Genomic DNA, 12,995 nt, shown 5'->3' with positions numbered 1-12,995 from the left:
TTATGTGTTATCACAGTTTCAGTAGTCGAAGGTAATCTAAGACCAGATATGTCCCACATGATTTGTTGGTATACTATTCAAAATGAAAATATTTGTCAAATTGACAGATTAACATATAACTTTTCTCAATATGCCTCCCACTATTTTGAATATAGCAGCAATTTTCAACCTGTAGGTTACTACTGATTTGGAAATGGCATATCATTTGTCTTGAATATCAGATATTCACATTATGACTCATAACAGTAGCAAAATTATAGTTATGAAGAAGTAATGAAATAATTTTATGGTTAGACTTCACCATAACATAAGGAACTGTGCTAAAATTTACAGCATTAGTAAGGTTGAAAACCACTTCCATATAATTTTGGCTGCCTTTCCAGTACTTAATAGCTTATGATCAAATACTATAGCAATAACTTACCCAGCTTTTATTACATAATGGTATCTACCCAAACTGCTAAACTGTATCACATCCTAAACACACAGCCCACCAAGGCCAGCACACCACTGCCTTTGAATAGAGACCTAGGATGCTATTGGATACTTATTTCTGAATTGGACTAGTGACCATAACTGATGATTTCTGGCATATAATTCCGGAGAGATAGGACCCTGTTTCTTTCCTTGTCAGTAGAGTTATTCTAAATCCTTCATATAGAGATAGGATTGAGAGTAGTGACTGCTAATATGGTCCCAGTAATATTATTTATGAAGCTAATATTGTGTGAGGAAAAACTCTTAGACATACTATTATGCCCTACACCTAGGAAATGGGCTCTTGCATTATATTTGTTGTATAATGTCAGTGATATATTTATAAAGGAAGTCCTTTGGCACCAGGGATGATTTTAAACTGGAAGTGAACTCTAGTGTCCATACTGTAGATAATGTTTATTCAGAAAAACTAGACTACAAGTCCTTCCTGCCAGTGAAGATCTAGAAGCTAATCTGTAAGGTCCAATATGGCAATAATTGTTCTGCCTGAGGTTTGATGGCATCTATCTCTCAAAGTTAAAGATATTTAGATAGTCTTGGGAACAGTATATTTTCTGCCATTAGACAACACAGATAACTTAAGACACCATTTCCCATAAGTAGAGCCATGAAACTGTAGGAAGCATAAGACTTTATCCTGGAACTTAATGCTACTTTGAAATTGAACAATAAAATCTTGAATGACTAGTAGATCATCAGAAAAATAGATAACTATAAATCTAAAATCAAATTACAATAAAATGTGACCATGATATTTGGGGCATAGATAAGGTTGTTCTGAGAGGATAATTTTTAGCTATGAGATTTTTTTGACCTAATCAAGAACTGTACTATGGAAGTTAACAAAAAACTCTAAAAACAAGAAATATTAATCAACAATGAACCGATTAAACACTCTTCTCCATCAGGGAACTACAAATTAAGACTACTTGGATAGTTGATAGCACCTACTTCAGAATGATTCTTATTTAAAAAAATTGAATGATATCAGATGCTGTCAATTTTTCAGAGAAAGGGGAACACGTATTCATTGTTGGTAGAGATATGGGAATTAGTGTGAAAATTCCTCAAAAATCTAAAAACAAAATTTTCATATAACCCAGCTCTATTACTATTGGCCATTTACCCAAAGTACGCCACATCTTCCTACACAGACATTTGTTCATCCATGTTTATTGCTGCTGTATTCATAATTACTAGGAAATACAAAGAGCCTACATGTCCATCAACTGAATGGATACTAAAAGTGTGACCCATACACTGCATGAAATTTTAATAAGCTATAATGGAAAGGAGGTTAGGAATGCTGCGAGTAAGTATAATAAACTAGAAAATATATATGGAAAACAAATGTAAAATTAAGATGTAAGTAAACAGATGGAATGAGAAAACTACACTGAATGGGATAACACATGATCAGAGACATGGGTTATTTCACATATATAGATCATATCTTTGAGCATTTTCCCTTAAATGTGATTAAATTTGAGTACCTATAGAAGCCTAAAAGCTAATAAGTGCCCATTGAAAGAGGATGTCCTAAGGAAGGAGGGTTAATAGGTTGTTGGTATCCTGGTTAGGGTTACTCTTGCTACGAGGAAACCAAGAACCAAAAGCAAGTAGGGAAGGGTTGACTTAGCATACACTTCTATATCATAGTCCATCACTGAATGAACTCAGGACAGGAACATAAGCAGGAATAGAACCTGGAGGCAGGAGATGATATAGAGAACATGGAGTGGTCCTGCTTACACCACTTTTTTTTGCGCATCATGGCTTACACACTCTGTTTCTTATAAAAACCAAGACCATCAGAATAAATATGTCACCATGTGCAATGGGCAGGAGCCTCGCCAATCAAAAACTAAGTAAGAAAATTTATTACATGCTTGCTGAAAGACATATTTTATGGAAACATTTTCATAATTCAGGTTCCCTCCTCTCAGTTGAAGTGAAGCTGTGTTAAGTTGACCTAAGCTTAGATAGAACAGGTGAAATGAAGGTAGAGACGGGAAAAAAAAAACTAAAAATGAAAAAGAATCAAGAAAGAATGGTGATCATACGTGGAGGAGATGAGGAGAACATAGAAGGTTAACCAAAGTAAAGGACGTAAAAGCAATATAGAAACCCACTATTTGCAAGTCTGCATACACAAAGCGCCTTGTGTAGTGCACACACACACACACACACACACACACACACACACACACACACACACACACGTTGGTCAGGGAGGCTGCATGTGTCTCCCAAGACACAAACTATTGCCAGTCCTGTTGGTTGCCCACTAGAACTAAAAAATAAAGCCTATTCATTAAGACACCATATACTTTAATCATAAGTATAGAAAAAATGTTTTTGTTCTAATGTGCTGATTAGTTTTCATTGTACTGTAAGACACTATGTAGGATTTGGAGAGATAAGAACTTCCTCAGCTCCGAGCCATATGAAATACAATGGCAACCTGTAAGACAATGTGCATCTATTGCTACAACAATAGCATATCTGTTATGAGTATAACCAACCATTTTCAGACTGGATTTGAATGCACTACACAGGAAGGTATGCATTCCTCATTTTGTAAACCTGGTCAGAAACTTGCAGCTTGGGAAGTTTAGCCCAAAGAGGAACCACACCTACAATGGCTTTATTAAATTGACCTGTCAACCAAAATGCAGACTAAATGTTTAAGTTAAGCCATAAACAAATGCTACCCCTTAAACAGAGAAGTTCCTTTTGAAGTTATCACTGGCTTCTTAAGATGCTTAGAATAAGGATGGTTTAGTACTCAGCTATAAGAAGAATGTTTATGCTACTAATTATATGGGTCAGGAAATATGTGGAAAACAAGACAAAAAAAAATGGAAGATCTGGAAGAGAGAGAGTAGATTGGTTTGAATATGTTTGACCCAGAGTGTGGTGCTATTAGAAGGTGTGGCCTTGTTGGAGTACTGTGTTGCCTTATTGGAGGAAGGGTATCACTTTTGGGGTGGACTTTGAGACCCTGCTTCTACTTGGCTTGAAGACAGTCTGCTTCTGACTGCATTTGGATTATGATGTAGAACTCTTGGTTCCTTCTCCAACACTGTGTTACCTCAACACTGTCATGCTTCCTCCATGGTGATAATGGACTTAACCTCTGAAATTATAGGTCAGTCCAAATTAAATGTTGTCCCTTATAAGAGTTGCCTTGGTCATGGTTTCTCTTTGCAGCAATGGAAACATGGAAACCCTAACTAAGCAAAGAGTGAAAGTGAAATACTACAGTAGAATATGATAAAATCACTGAATTGAAAATCTCAAAGCAACTGTTGTTGGTTGCACAGGGTCAAACAGAATAAGACCAAGAGTACCATCAAATATGATACCTTACAGGGCCTTATACATCTATTTTCATTCATTAGCATCTAATGTCAGTAGGTTCAGTTGTGTAATAAATAGCCTATCAGGATGAAATGGAGAGTTTTAAGCCCACAGACAAGCAGAGGATACTGGATAAAATTAGAGGGTCACAAGCCAAAATGTATTTTTGTGAAAAATAGCTCTGATTAAAGGATGGAGAAATTACAGGAGTGAGAGAGAGCAATAAAAAAGGATAAACAATGAGTGTAAACAGATAGAACTACACTCATTTATGATATTTAAAAACCAAAAAGATGTAATCAATAAAATAACTCAGAGAGATACCTTGTGAATAACCAAATGACAAACCACAGATAAAAAATGAAAATAAGAACAACATACACTCAACCAAATAGAAACCAAAGCAAGAAATTATGGCAAATTTAATAAAATTGATGTGAAAGGAACAATTCATGGAATCAAATTGTTGCTTCTTTCAAAAATAAACATTTTGATAAACAGTTATAACAAATAACCAAAATAAGATGATAGAATATTCAAATTAATAGAATTAGAATTTAAAATAATAAGGTTCCTACAGAGTCCTATGCAAACAAGATAATCATTATATGCTGTTTTAAAAAAATTATGTTACAAAATTGAAAAATCTAGATGATAATGATAAATTTCTAGACTTATAAACTACAAAGTTTAATTAAAGAAGATAGTAGATAAGTTAAATATATTTGTAACAATCAATGATATTTGAGTAGTAATAATGTTTCTCAACAAAGAATTGTTCAGGTCTCAGTACCTAATTCAACCAAACATATAAAGAAAATATAACATCAATTTTCAAATTTTTTCACAAAATACTATTAAGCTCATTTTCTAAAAATAACATTTACTTGATAGTAAAATGAGTGATTCACAAATGAAGAGAACTCTAGACTCATATTCCTGAAAAATAGATGAAAAATAATATAATTCTGACAGATTTAATTTAAGAACACACTAAGAAAATGACACATAATGATCAAGTTTGTTTTATACCAAGGCCTCAAGGTTATCATTAATATACACGAATCAATATGTGTATTATAATACATAGATAGAGTTGGTGATCTAAAACACTGTTTATCTCAGTAGATGTAGTAAAAGCCTTCATGATACTTTTCATAACAAAACACTTAGAGAAGACTAGGAGAGACAAAAATATACCACAGCATAATAAAGGCTGTATAAGACAAAACAATAGCTCTTAAATACATTCAGGAAAACTTAGAATTTTTCCTCTAATATCTGAAACAGAAAAAGCTGTATTACTCTGATTCAATAGAATGCTTGAAATCTTAAGTAGTAAGACAGGAGAAGAACAAAAGGATGCAGATAGGAAATAGAAATAAGTTATGGTGCTATTTTTAATTTTATAAGGAAAATTTATTAAATTTTCATGGTGGTGACAGCATTTTGAATATCTAAAGAGCAGGAAATATGGGTACCTTTGTCTGCCACATCCTCCTCTGCATTTGTTGTTATTTGTTTTCTTGATAATAGATGTGAGTGAGGAAGAATTTGATACCTGAGGATCTTGGACATTTTTGCAGTTATTTAATAGCCACATTTACAGCTCTTACAAGCTGTTTATTTGGTATGCTGTCTCACATTTTTGGTTGTACTATTTATCTATTTATCTAAAATACTGTGTGGGAGATTGAGCAAAAGGAGAAAGGAGAGATAGAGAGAGAGAACCACGTAAGTATTGCATTTCAAATGTGAGAGCTATCATGTCAGTATTCCCTCTTTCTCTGAAAAGCTCAGTATTTATTGTAATGGGGTTGCTTCTGGTTGGAAGATATGTTCCAACATTTTGGAAAATAAAACTTCTACAATGAAATCCTGATGACAATATTAATCTCATCTAGAAAACACCTTCAGAGAGGCATTTATATTAATGTTTGATCACATAGCAGAACAATGTAGCCAAGGCATTTTCCACATGAGAGTAACTCTTACAGCACTTTGTTGCCCATGTTGCCTTCAGATGAATTAAGAATTTTTATTTTTTGAATGATACTGTTGATTCAGAATGCATGAAAGAATCAGATCATTATTACAGAACTTTTCTGTTACTGTCCTATTATTTATACATAGTGATGAACCATTAGCTACAAATGGAAGACTATTTAAAAAATGAAAATACTCAAGTAATTGATTTCCTTAAATTTTCTATTCTAATTATAAGGCAAGTAAATTAATTCCTAAATTAAAACCATTGTTTAGAACATCTACAAAATTTACATTTTATCATCAAATGAATTTTCTGACAAAATTATCAAGTTTCATTTAATATTAATTTTCAGAAATAAAGACAAAGTGAAAATTTTAATTTTATGTCAAGTCTTTTTTTTTTTAATCAAAAAGTGTTGGGGTTAAGGCTTGATAAAAATTCATCAGATTTTCTGTTTTCACTAAAAATAGCTGAAAGGTAATTGCTAGTCATTTAGATAACTAAAAAAAAATCCTCCATAACGTCTGTTTTTCTATTCGGTTGTGACAAAGAATTGCAATGTAATTTTTGGTAATACTATAGTCCACATAAGTTTTTAATATTCATCCATAAAGTAAGTATATTTTGTTGATTTACTTCCAGAAATGAAACTACACTCTTTATCATAACATGGCTAAATCAATAAGGAATGGACTTTTTGATATCTGCAATAACAATAGATATGACCATTAATTAGATATCTTAACATTTATTGCTGGAGTTAAAGAAATATTGTTAAAGTGAAACTGTTTATTTGAATTGTCATAATAACTAACAAACTTTCTTACTTCTTAATGGGAGCAGTTACATACTTAGAAACAACCTCAAGACAATTGTATTAAAAATCTTTGTTGAGTTTGCCTAATGTATTTATACAGTATAAGTTGTAGAATAAATTATCTGTAACTCTAATCAAACGTGGTATATTGCATCTGCTAATATTTTGAAAAATCAATTAAATGGCAAAAACCTGAATTTCAAAACGATAAAATTACAATCAGAAGGCAGGTGACAAAACAGGAGAGAGCATATGTCAGCAGCTTGACAGCACACCTAAAAGCTCTAGAAGAAAAAGAAGCAAATACACCCAGAAGGAGTAGAAGACAGGAAATAATCAAACTCAGAGCTGAAATCAATAAGTAGAAACAAAAAGGACCATAGAAGAATCCACAGAACCAAAAGTTGGTTCTTTGAGAAAATCAACAAGATAGATAAACCCTTTAGCCAGGATAACAAGAGGACACAGAGAGTGTGTCCAAATTAACAAAATCAGAAATGAAAAGGAGACATGACTACAGATTCAGAGGAAATTCAAAAAATCATCAGATCTTACTATAAAAGCCTATATTCAACAAAACTTGAAAATCTGCAGGAAATGGACAATTTCCTAGACAGATACCAGGTACCGAAGTTAAATCAGGAACAGATAAACCAGTTAAACAACCCCATAACTCCTAAGGAAATAGAAGCAGTCATTAAAGTTCTCCCAACCAAAAAGAGCCCAGGTCCAGATGGGTTTAGTGCAGAATTCTATCAGACCTTCATAGAAGACCTCATACCAATATTATCCAAACTATTCCACAAAATTGAAACAGATGGAGCACTACCAAATTCCTTCTATGAAGCCACAATTACTCTTATACCTAAACCACACAAAGACCCAACAAAGAAAGAGAACTTCAGACCAATTTCCCTTATGAATATCGACACAAAAACACTCAATAAAATTCTGGCAAACCGAATCCAAGAGCACATCAAAACAATCATCCACCATGATCAAGTAGGATTCATCCCAGGCATGCAGGGATGGTTTAATATACGGAAAACCATAAACGTGATCCATTATATAAACAAAGTGAAAGAACAAAACCACATGATCATTTCATTAGATGCTGAGAAAGCATTTGACAAAATTCAACACCCCTTCATGATAAAAGTCCAGGAAAGAATAGGAATTCAAGGCCCATACCTAAACATAGTAAAAGCCATATACAGCAAACCAGTGGCTAACATTAAACTAAATGGAGAGAAACTTGAAGCAATCCCACTAAAATCAGGGACTAGACAAGGCTGCCCACTCTCTCCCTTCTTATTCAATATAGTTCTTGAAGTTCTAGCCAGAGCAATCAGACAACAAAAAGGAGGTCAAGGGATACAGATTGGAAAAGAAGAAGTCAAAATATCACTATTTGCAGATGATATGATAGTATATTTTAAGTGATCCCAAAATTCCACCGAGAACTACTAAAGCTGATAAACAACTTCAGCAAAGTGGCTGGGTACAAAATTAACTCAAATAAATCAGTAGCCTTCCTCTACACAAAAGAGAAACAAGCCGAGAAAGAAATTAGGGAAATGACACCCTTCATAATAGACCCAAACAATATAAAGTACCTCAGTGTGACTTTAACCAAGCAAGTAAAATATCTGTACAATAAGAACTTCAAGACTCTGAAGAAAGAAATTGAAGAAGATCTCAGAAGATGGAAAAGATCTCCCATGCTCGTGGGATTGGCAGGATTAATATAGTAAAAATGGCCATTTTACCAAAAAGCAATCTACAGATTCAATGCAATCCCCATCAAAATACCAATCCAATTCTTCAAAGAGTTAGACAGAACAATTTGCAAATTCATCTGAATAACAAAAAACCCAGGATAGCTGAAATTATTCTCAACAATAAAAGGACTTCAGGGGGAATCACTATCCCTGAACTCAAGCAGTATTACAGAGCAATAGTGATAAGAACTGCATGGTATTGGTACAGAGACAGACAGATAGACAAATGGAACAGAATTGAAGACCCAGAAATGAACGCACACACCTATGGGCACTTGATTTTTGACAAAGGATCCAAAACCATTCAATGGAAAAAAGAAAGCATTTTCAGCAAATGGTGCTGGTTCAACTGGAGGTCAACATGTAGAAGAATGCAAATCGATCCATGCTCATCACCCTGTACAAAGCTTAAGTCCAAGTGGATCAAGGACCTCCACATCAAACCAGATACACTCAAACTAATAGAAGAAAAACTAGGGCAGCATCTCGAACACATGGACACTGGAAAAAATTTCCTGAACAAAACACCAATGGCTTATGCTCTATGATCAAGAATCAACAAATGGGATCTCATAAAACTACAAAGCTTCTGTAAGGCAAAGGACACTGTGGTTAGGACAAAACAGCAACCAACAGATTGGGAAAAGATCTTTACCAATCCTACAACTGATAGAGGGCTCATATCCAAAATATTCAAAGAATTCATGAAGTTAGACTGCAGGGAAACAAATAACCCTATTAAAAAATGGGGTTCAGTGGTTGGGGATTTAGCTCAGCGGTAGAGGGCTTGCCTAGCACTGGGTTCGGTCCCCAGCTCTGAAAAAAAAAAAAAAGAAAAGAAAAAAAATGGGGTTCAGAACTAAACAAAGAATTCACAGCTGAGGAATGCCGAATGGCTGAGAAACACCTAAAGAAATGTTCAACATCTTTAGTCATAAGGGAAATGCAAATCAAAACAACCCTGAGATTTCATCTCACACCAGTTTGAATGGCTAAGATCAAAACTCAAGTGACAGCAGATGCTGGTGAGGATCAGGAAGAGAACACTCCTCCATTGTTGGTGGGATTGCAGACTGGTACAACCATTCTGGAAATCAGTCTGGAGGTTCCTCAGAAAATTGGACATTGAACTGCCTGAGGATCCAGCTATACCTCTCTTGGGTATATACCCACAAGATGCCCCAACATATAAAAAAGACACGTGCTCCACTATGTTCGTAGCAGCCTTATTTATAATAGCCAGAAGCTCGAAAGAATCCAGATACTCTTCAACAGAGGAATGGATACAGAAAGTGTGGTACTTCTACACAATGGAATATTACTCAGCTATCAAAAACAATGACTTTATGAAATTCATAGACAAATGGTTGGAACTAGAAAATATCATCCTGAGTGAGCTAACCCAGTCACAGAAAGAACATACACGGTATGCACTCATTGATAAGTGGCTATTAGCCCAAATGCTTGAATTACCCTAGATGCATAGAATACATGAAACTCAAGACGGATGATCAAAATGTGAATGCTTCACTCCTTCTTTAAAAGGGGAACAAGAATACCCTTGGCAGGGAAGAGAGAGGCAAAGATTAAAACAGAGACTGAAGGAACACCCATTCAGAGCCTGCCCCACATATGGCCCATACATATACAGCCACCCAATTAGACAAGATGGATGAAGCAAAGAAGTGCAGGCCGACAGGAGCCAGATGTAGCTCTCTCCTGGAGAGACACAGCCAGAATACAGCAAATACAGAGGCGAATGCCAGCAGCAAACCACTGAACTGACAATAGGACCCCCGTGGAAGGAATCAGAGAAAGAACTGGAAGAGCTTGAAGAGGCTTGAGACCCCATATGAACAACAATGCCAAGCAACCAAAGCTCCCAGGGACTAAGCCACTACCTAAAGACTATACATGGACTGACCCTGGGCTCTGACCTCATAGGAAAATGAATATCCTAGTAAGATCACCAGTAGAAGGGGCCCTTGAACCTGCTAAGACGCTGAACCCCAGTGAGGCGTGATTGTTGGGGAGGCTGAATGTGGGGGGGTTGGAGGAAAACCCGCTAAAGAAGGGGAGGGGAGGAATTAGGGGGATGTTTTGCCGAAACCGGAAAGGGAATAACATTAAAATGTAAATGTATAGAAATACTCAAGTTAAAAAAAAAATTTTAATTTTAATTAGTGATGCAGGGATTAAGTAAGACCCTTTAAGATAATTCCTTTAATGAATTTTGCATTTTAAGACCTAGTTTTTAATGTAGTTAAAGGTTTGCCAAACTGATAAAAAATATTAATTATCTTAAGACATAGAAATCCTTGTGGATTTTTGTTTAATTTTTTCGCAACAGGTTCTCATGTAATTTGGGCTGGCATGAAACCCTTTCTGTATAACAGCTGCTTTTAGGTTTGAAACTTCTGTTTCTTCCAACTTCGCCCATATCACAAGTGGTGGCATGAGAGGTGTAGCCACCAAGCCCAGAATCCTTGTTGCTTGAGGGATTGTTTTTGTTGTGGTGGTGGTGGTTGTGGTGCTGGTGGTGGTGGTAGTGTTGGTTAGAACTGTTAGATAGGCAGTCACTATGTAACCCTAGCTATCCTGGAACTCTTTAAACCAGACTGGCATCAAATTTACAAATATTTACCTATCCCTGTTTCCTGAGTATTGGAATTAAAAATTCTTACTTTTTTGACTTAGTTTATTGGTGTTCTTTTTTGTTTTTTGGTTTAGTTTTGTTTTGTTTTCTTTGTTTACTTTTGTTTTTGATGGTCCATTTGCAAATTTACTAAGACAGACTAATACCTAAAAAATTGTTTAAAATAGAGAACTAAACTCTGGTTGTATATTATATTAGAAGTTTTGCATTAAGAAATATTAAAATCTGAATAATGTACAGATATTGAGAGATCTTAGGAACAATCCTAAATAGGGTTCTCATCAAATCCGCCCTAAGGGGTCAGAGAACCTCCACATGAAAAGGAGAGGTGAAAAGGTTTAAAAAGCCAGAGGAGGAAACAAGGAAATGAGGGCTTCTAGACATAACAGGACTGACACACTAATGGTTCCAACTGAGGCAGGATGACAGCCCCAGCTCAGGATGACAGAGAAAGCTCAGGATGCGGGGTCACTCAGCAGGCAGTTCTGTCAGCCTCTCTGTCTGTCTGAGACACCTGAATGGTTGCATCCAGGGGAACATAGGGGCCTACATGCTGCCTGCAAGGAAGGAGAGTGAAGCAGCGTCCCTGAACAGCTGCCTCTGGCTCATGTCAGACTCAGTCACACAGAACACAAGGTAGCATGGAAGAAGGCAACATGGCTAGGGTTTAAGTGGGGCCCACACCTGGGTGTGCAGGGGCTAAGTTTAGGGTAGGGATAGAGATGCCATTCAAATTAAGGACTCAGTTTGCAAAGCTGAGGGTTTGCCCTGTACCCGACATCCCTTGAACAGTGGGATGGGACACACATATGTAATCAGTTCTAAGTGTGTACCAGAAATGGAAGGGACCTAGAAGGATTTGAGAAAGTCCTGAGTGAAGAGGGACAGTAAAGGAATTCCCCAGATAATGACCTCCTTCCTTCACTATGACCCAACAATGCAAAAATCCTGATGACCAAGCAGCCAACTGCTTACAGACAGCCCAGTAGCAGGCTCTCACTTGTCCAAGAGCTTAGAGAGAGCAGGATGTGGACTACTGAAGGCTCAGGCCTGAAGAAAGATAAAAATGAAGGCCTGGGAGGGACCTTGAAATTCATGATTCTTTCCTGCCTGCAATGTCTCTGGCCATTTGCCCAGAAGGAAACAGACTTGACCCAGGACGACCAGGCCCAGGACCACGAAGACAAGGGTGAGCATAAGTGTGCCCCAAAGGTCGTGACAGAGTCCTGTAGAGAGTCCCCCATCAGTGCAGACATGGTAGAAAACATGGTGAACCAACTGGTACCATCTCTGCAGGGTGGGGGACCCCTTGTTTGCCCCTTCCTTCCTGTACGCATACCGACAGTTCACCACCACACAGAGCATGTGCTGGATCTGCTGTTGAAGCGTTTTACATACTTCTGCCTGGATTGTGAAGAGGACGAACAAATAAAGAGCGTTCTCTGTTCTTTCCTGGACTCATGGATAGACATATACCCTGAGGAGTTTTGTCAGACAGGAAACCTGTCCATTCTGAAAAAGCTGAAGGCCTACTTAGACTGTGAACATGCCCTCCTCCAATCTGAATCTCCGTGTCCATATGCTTCTCGAGGAGTTGCAGGAAGACGCCAGTGAGTCAGAGAGAGAAGATGAAGACTCATATCTGGGGAGCCACACATCTGGAGATTCAGAGATTGAAGTGTTGTTTCCATCAGTGAAAATGCAGCCAAAACCAACTTGTGCACCAGAGTCTGAGAGCCCAAACCCAACAGGGAGCTCTGTCTGGGTACCAGATGTTATCATCAAGAACCAGCCAGCACAGCTGATAGGCTAGCCATGCTCACCGCACCAACAGATACAGTGGCCTTCACATCCCCTGCTCTACCTCAGAGAATGACCTGTCAAATTTCA

At 36.8% G+C, this 12,995-nt stretch overlaps 1 protein-coding gene across 1 annotated transcript; it reads left to right on the top strand.

Moving 5' to 3' along the window:
* The first annotated feature begins 12,161 nt into the window (after window positions 1–12,161).
* On the top strand, window positions 12,162–12,725 carry LOC116888728 (ral guanine nucleotide dissociation stimulator-like). The gene has a single exon (XM_032890018.1). It carries the CDS (start codon window positions 12,201–12,203, stop codon window positions 12,717–12,719), a length of 519 nt encoding a protein of 172 aa, XP_032745909.1. The 5' UTR covers window positions 12,162–12,200; the 3' UTR covers window positions 12,720–12,725.
* The last annotated feature ends 270 nt before the right edge of the window (window positions 12,726–12,995 follow it).

This window comes from Rattus rattus, chromosome X (assembly GCF_011064425.1).
Source record: "Rattus rattus isolate New Zealand chromosome X, Rrattus_CSIRO_v1, whole genome shotgun sequence".
In the NCBI taxonomy this organism is placed as follows: domain Eukaryota; kingdom Metazoa; phylum Chordata; class Mammalia; order Rodentia; family Muridae; genus Rattus; species Rattus rattus.
This window is presented reverse-complemented; position numbering and strand designations above follow the sequence as displayed.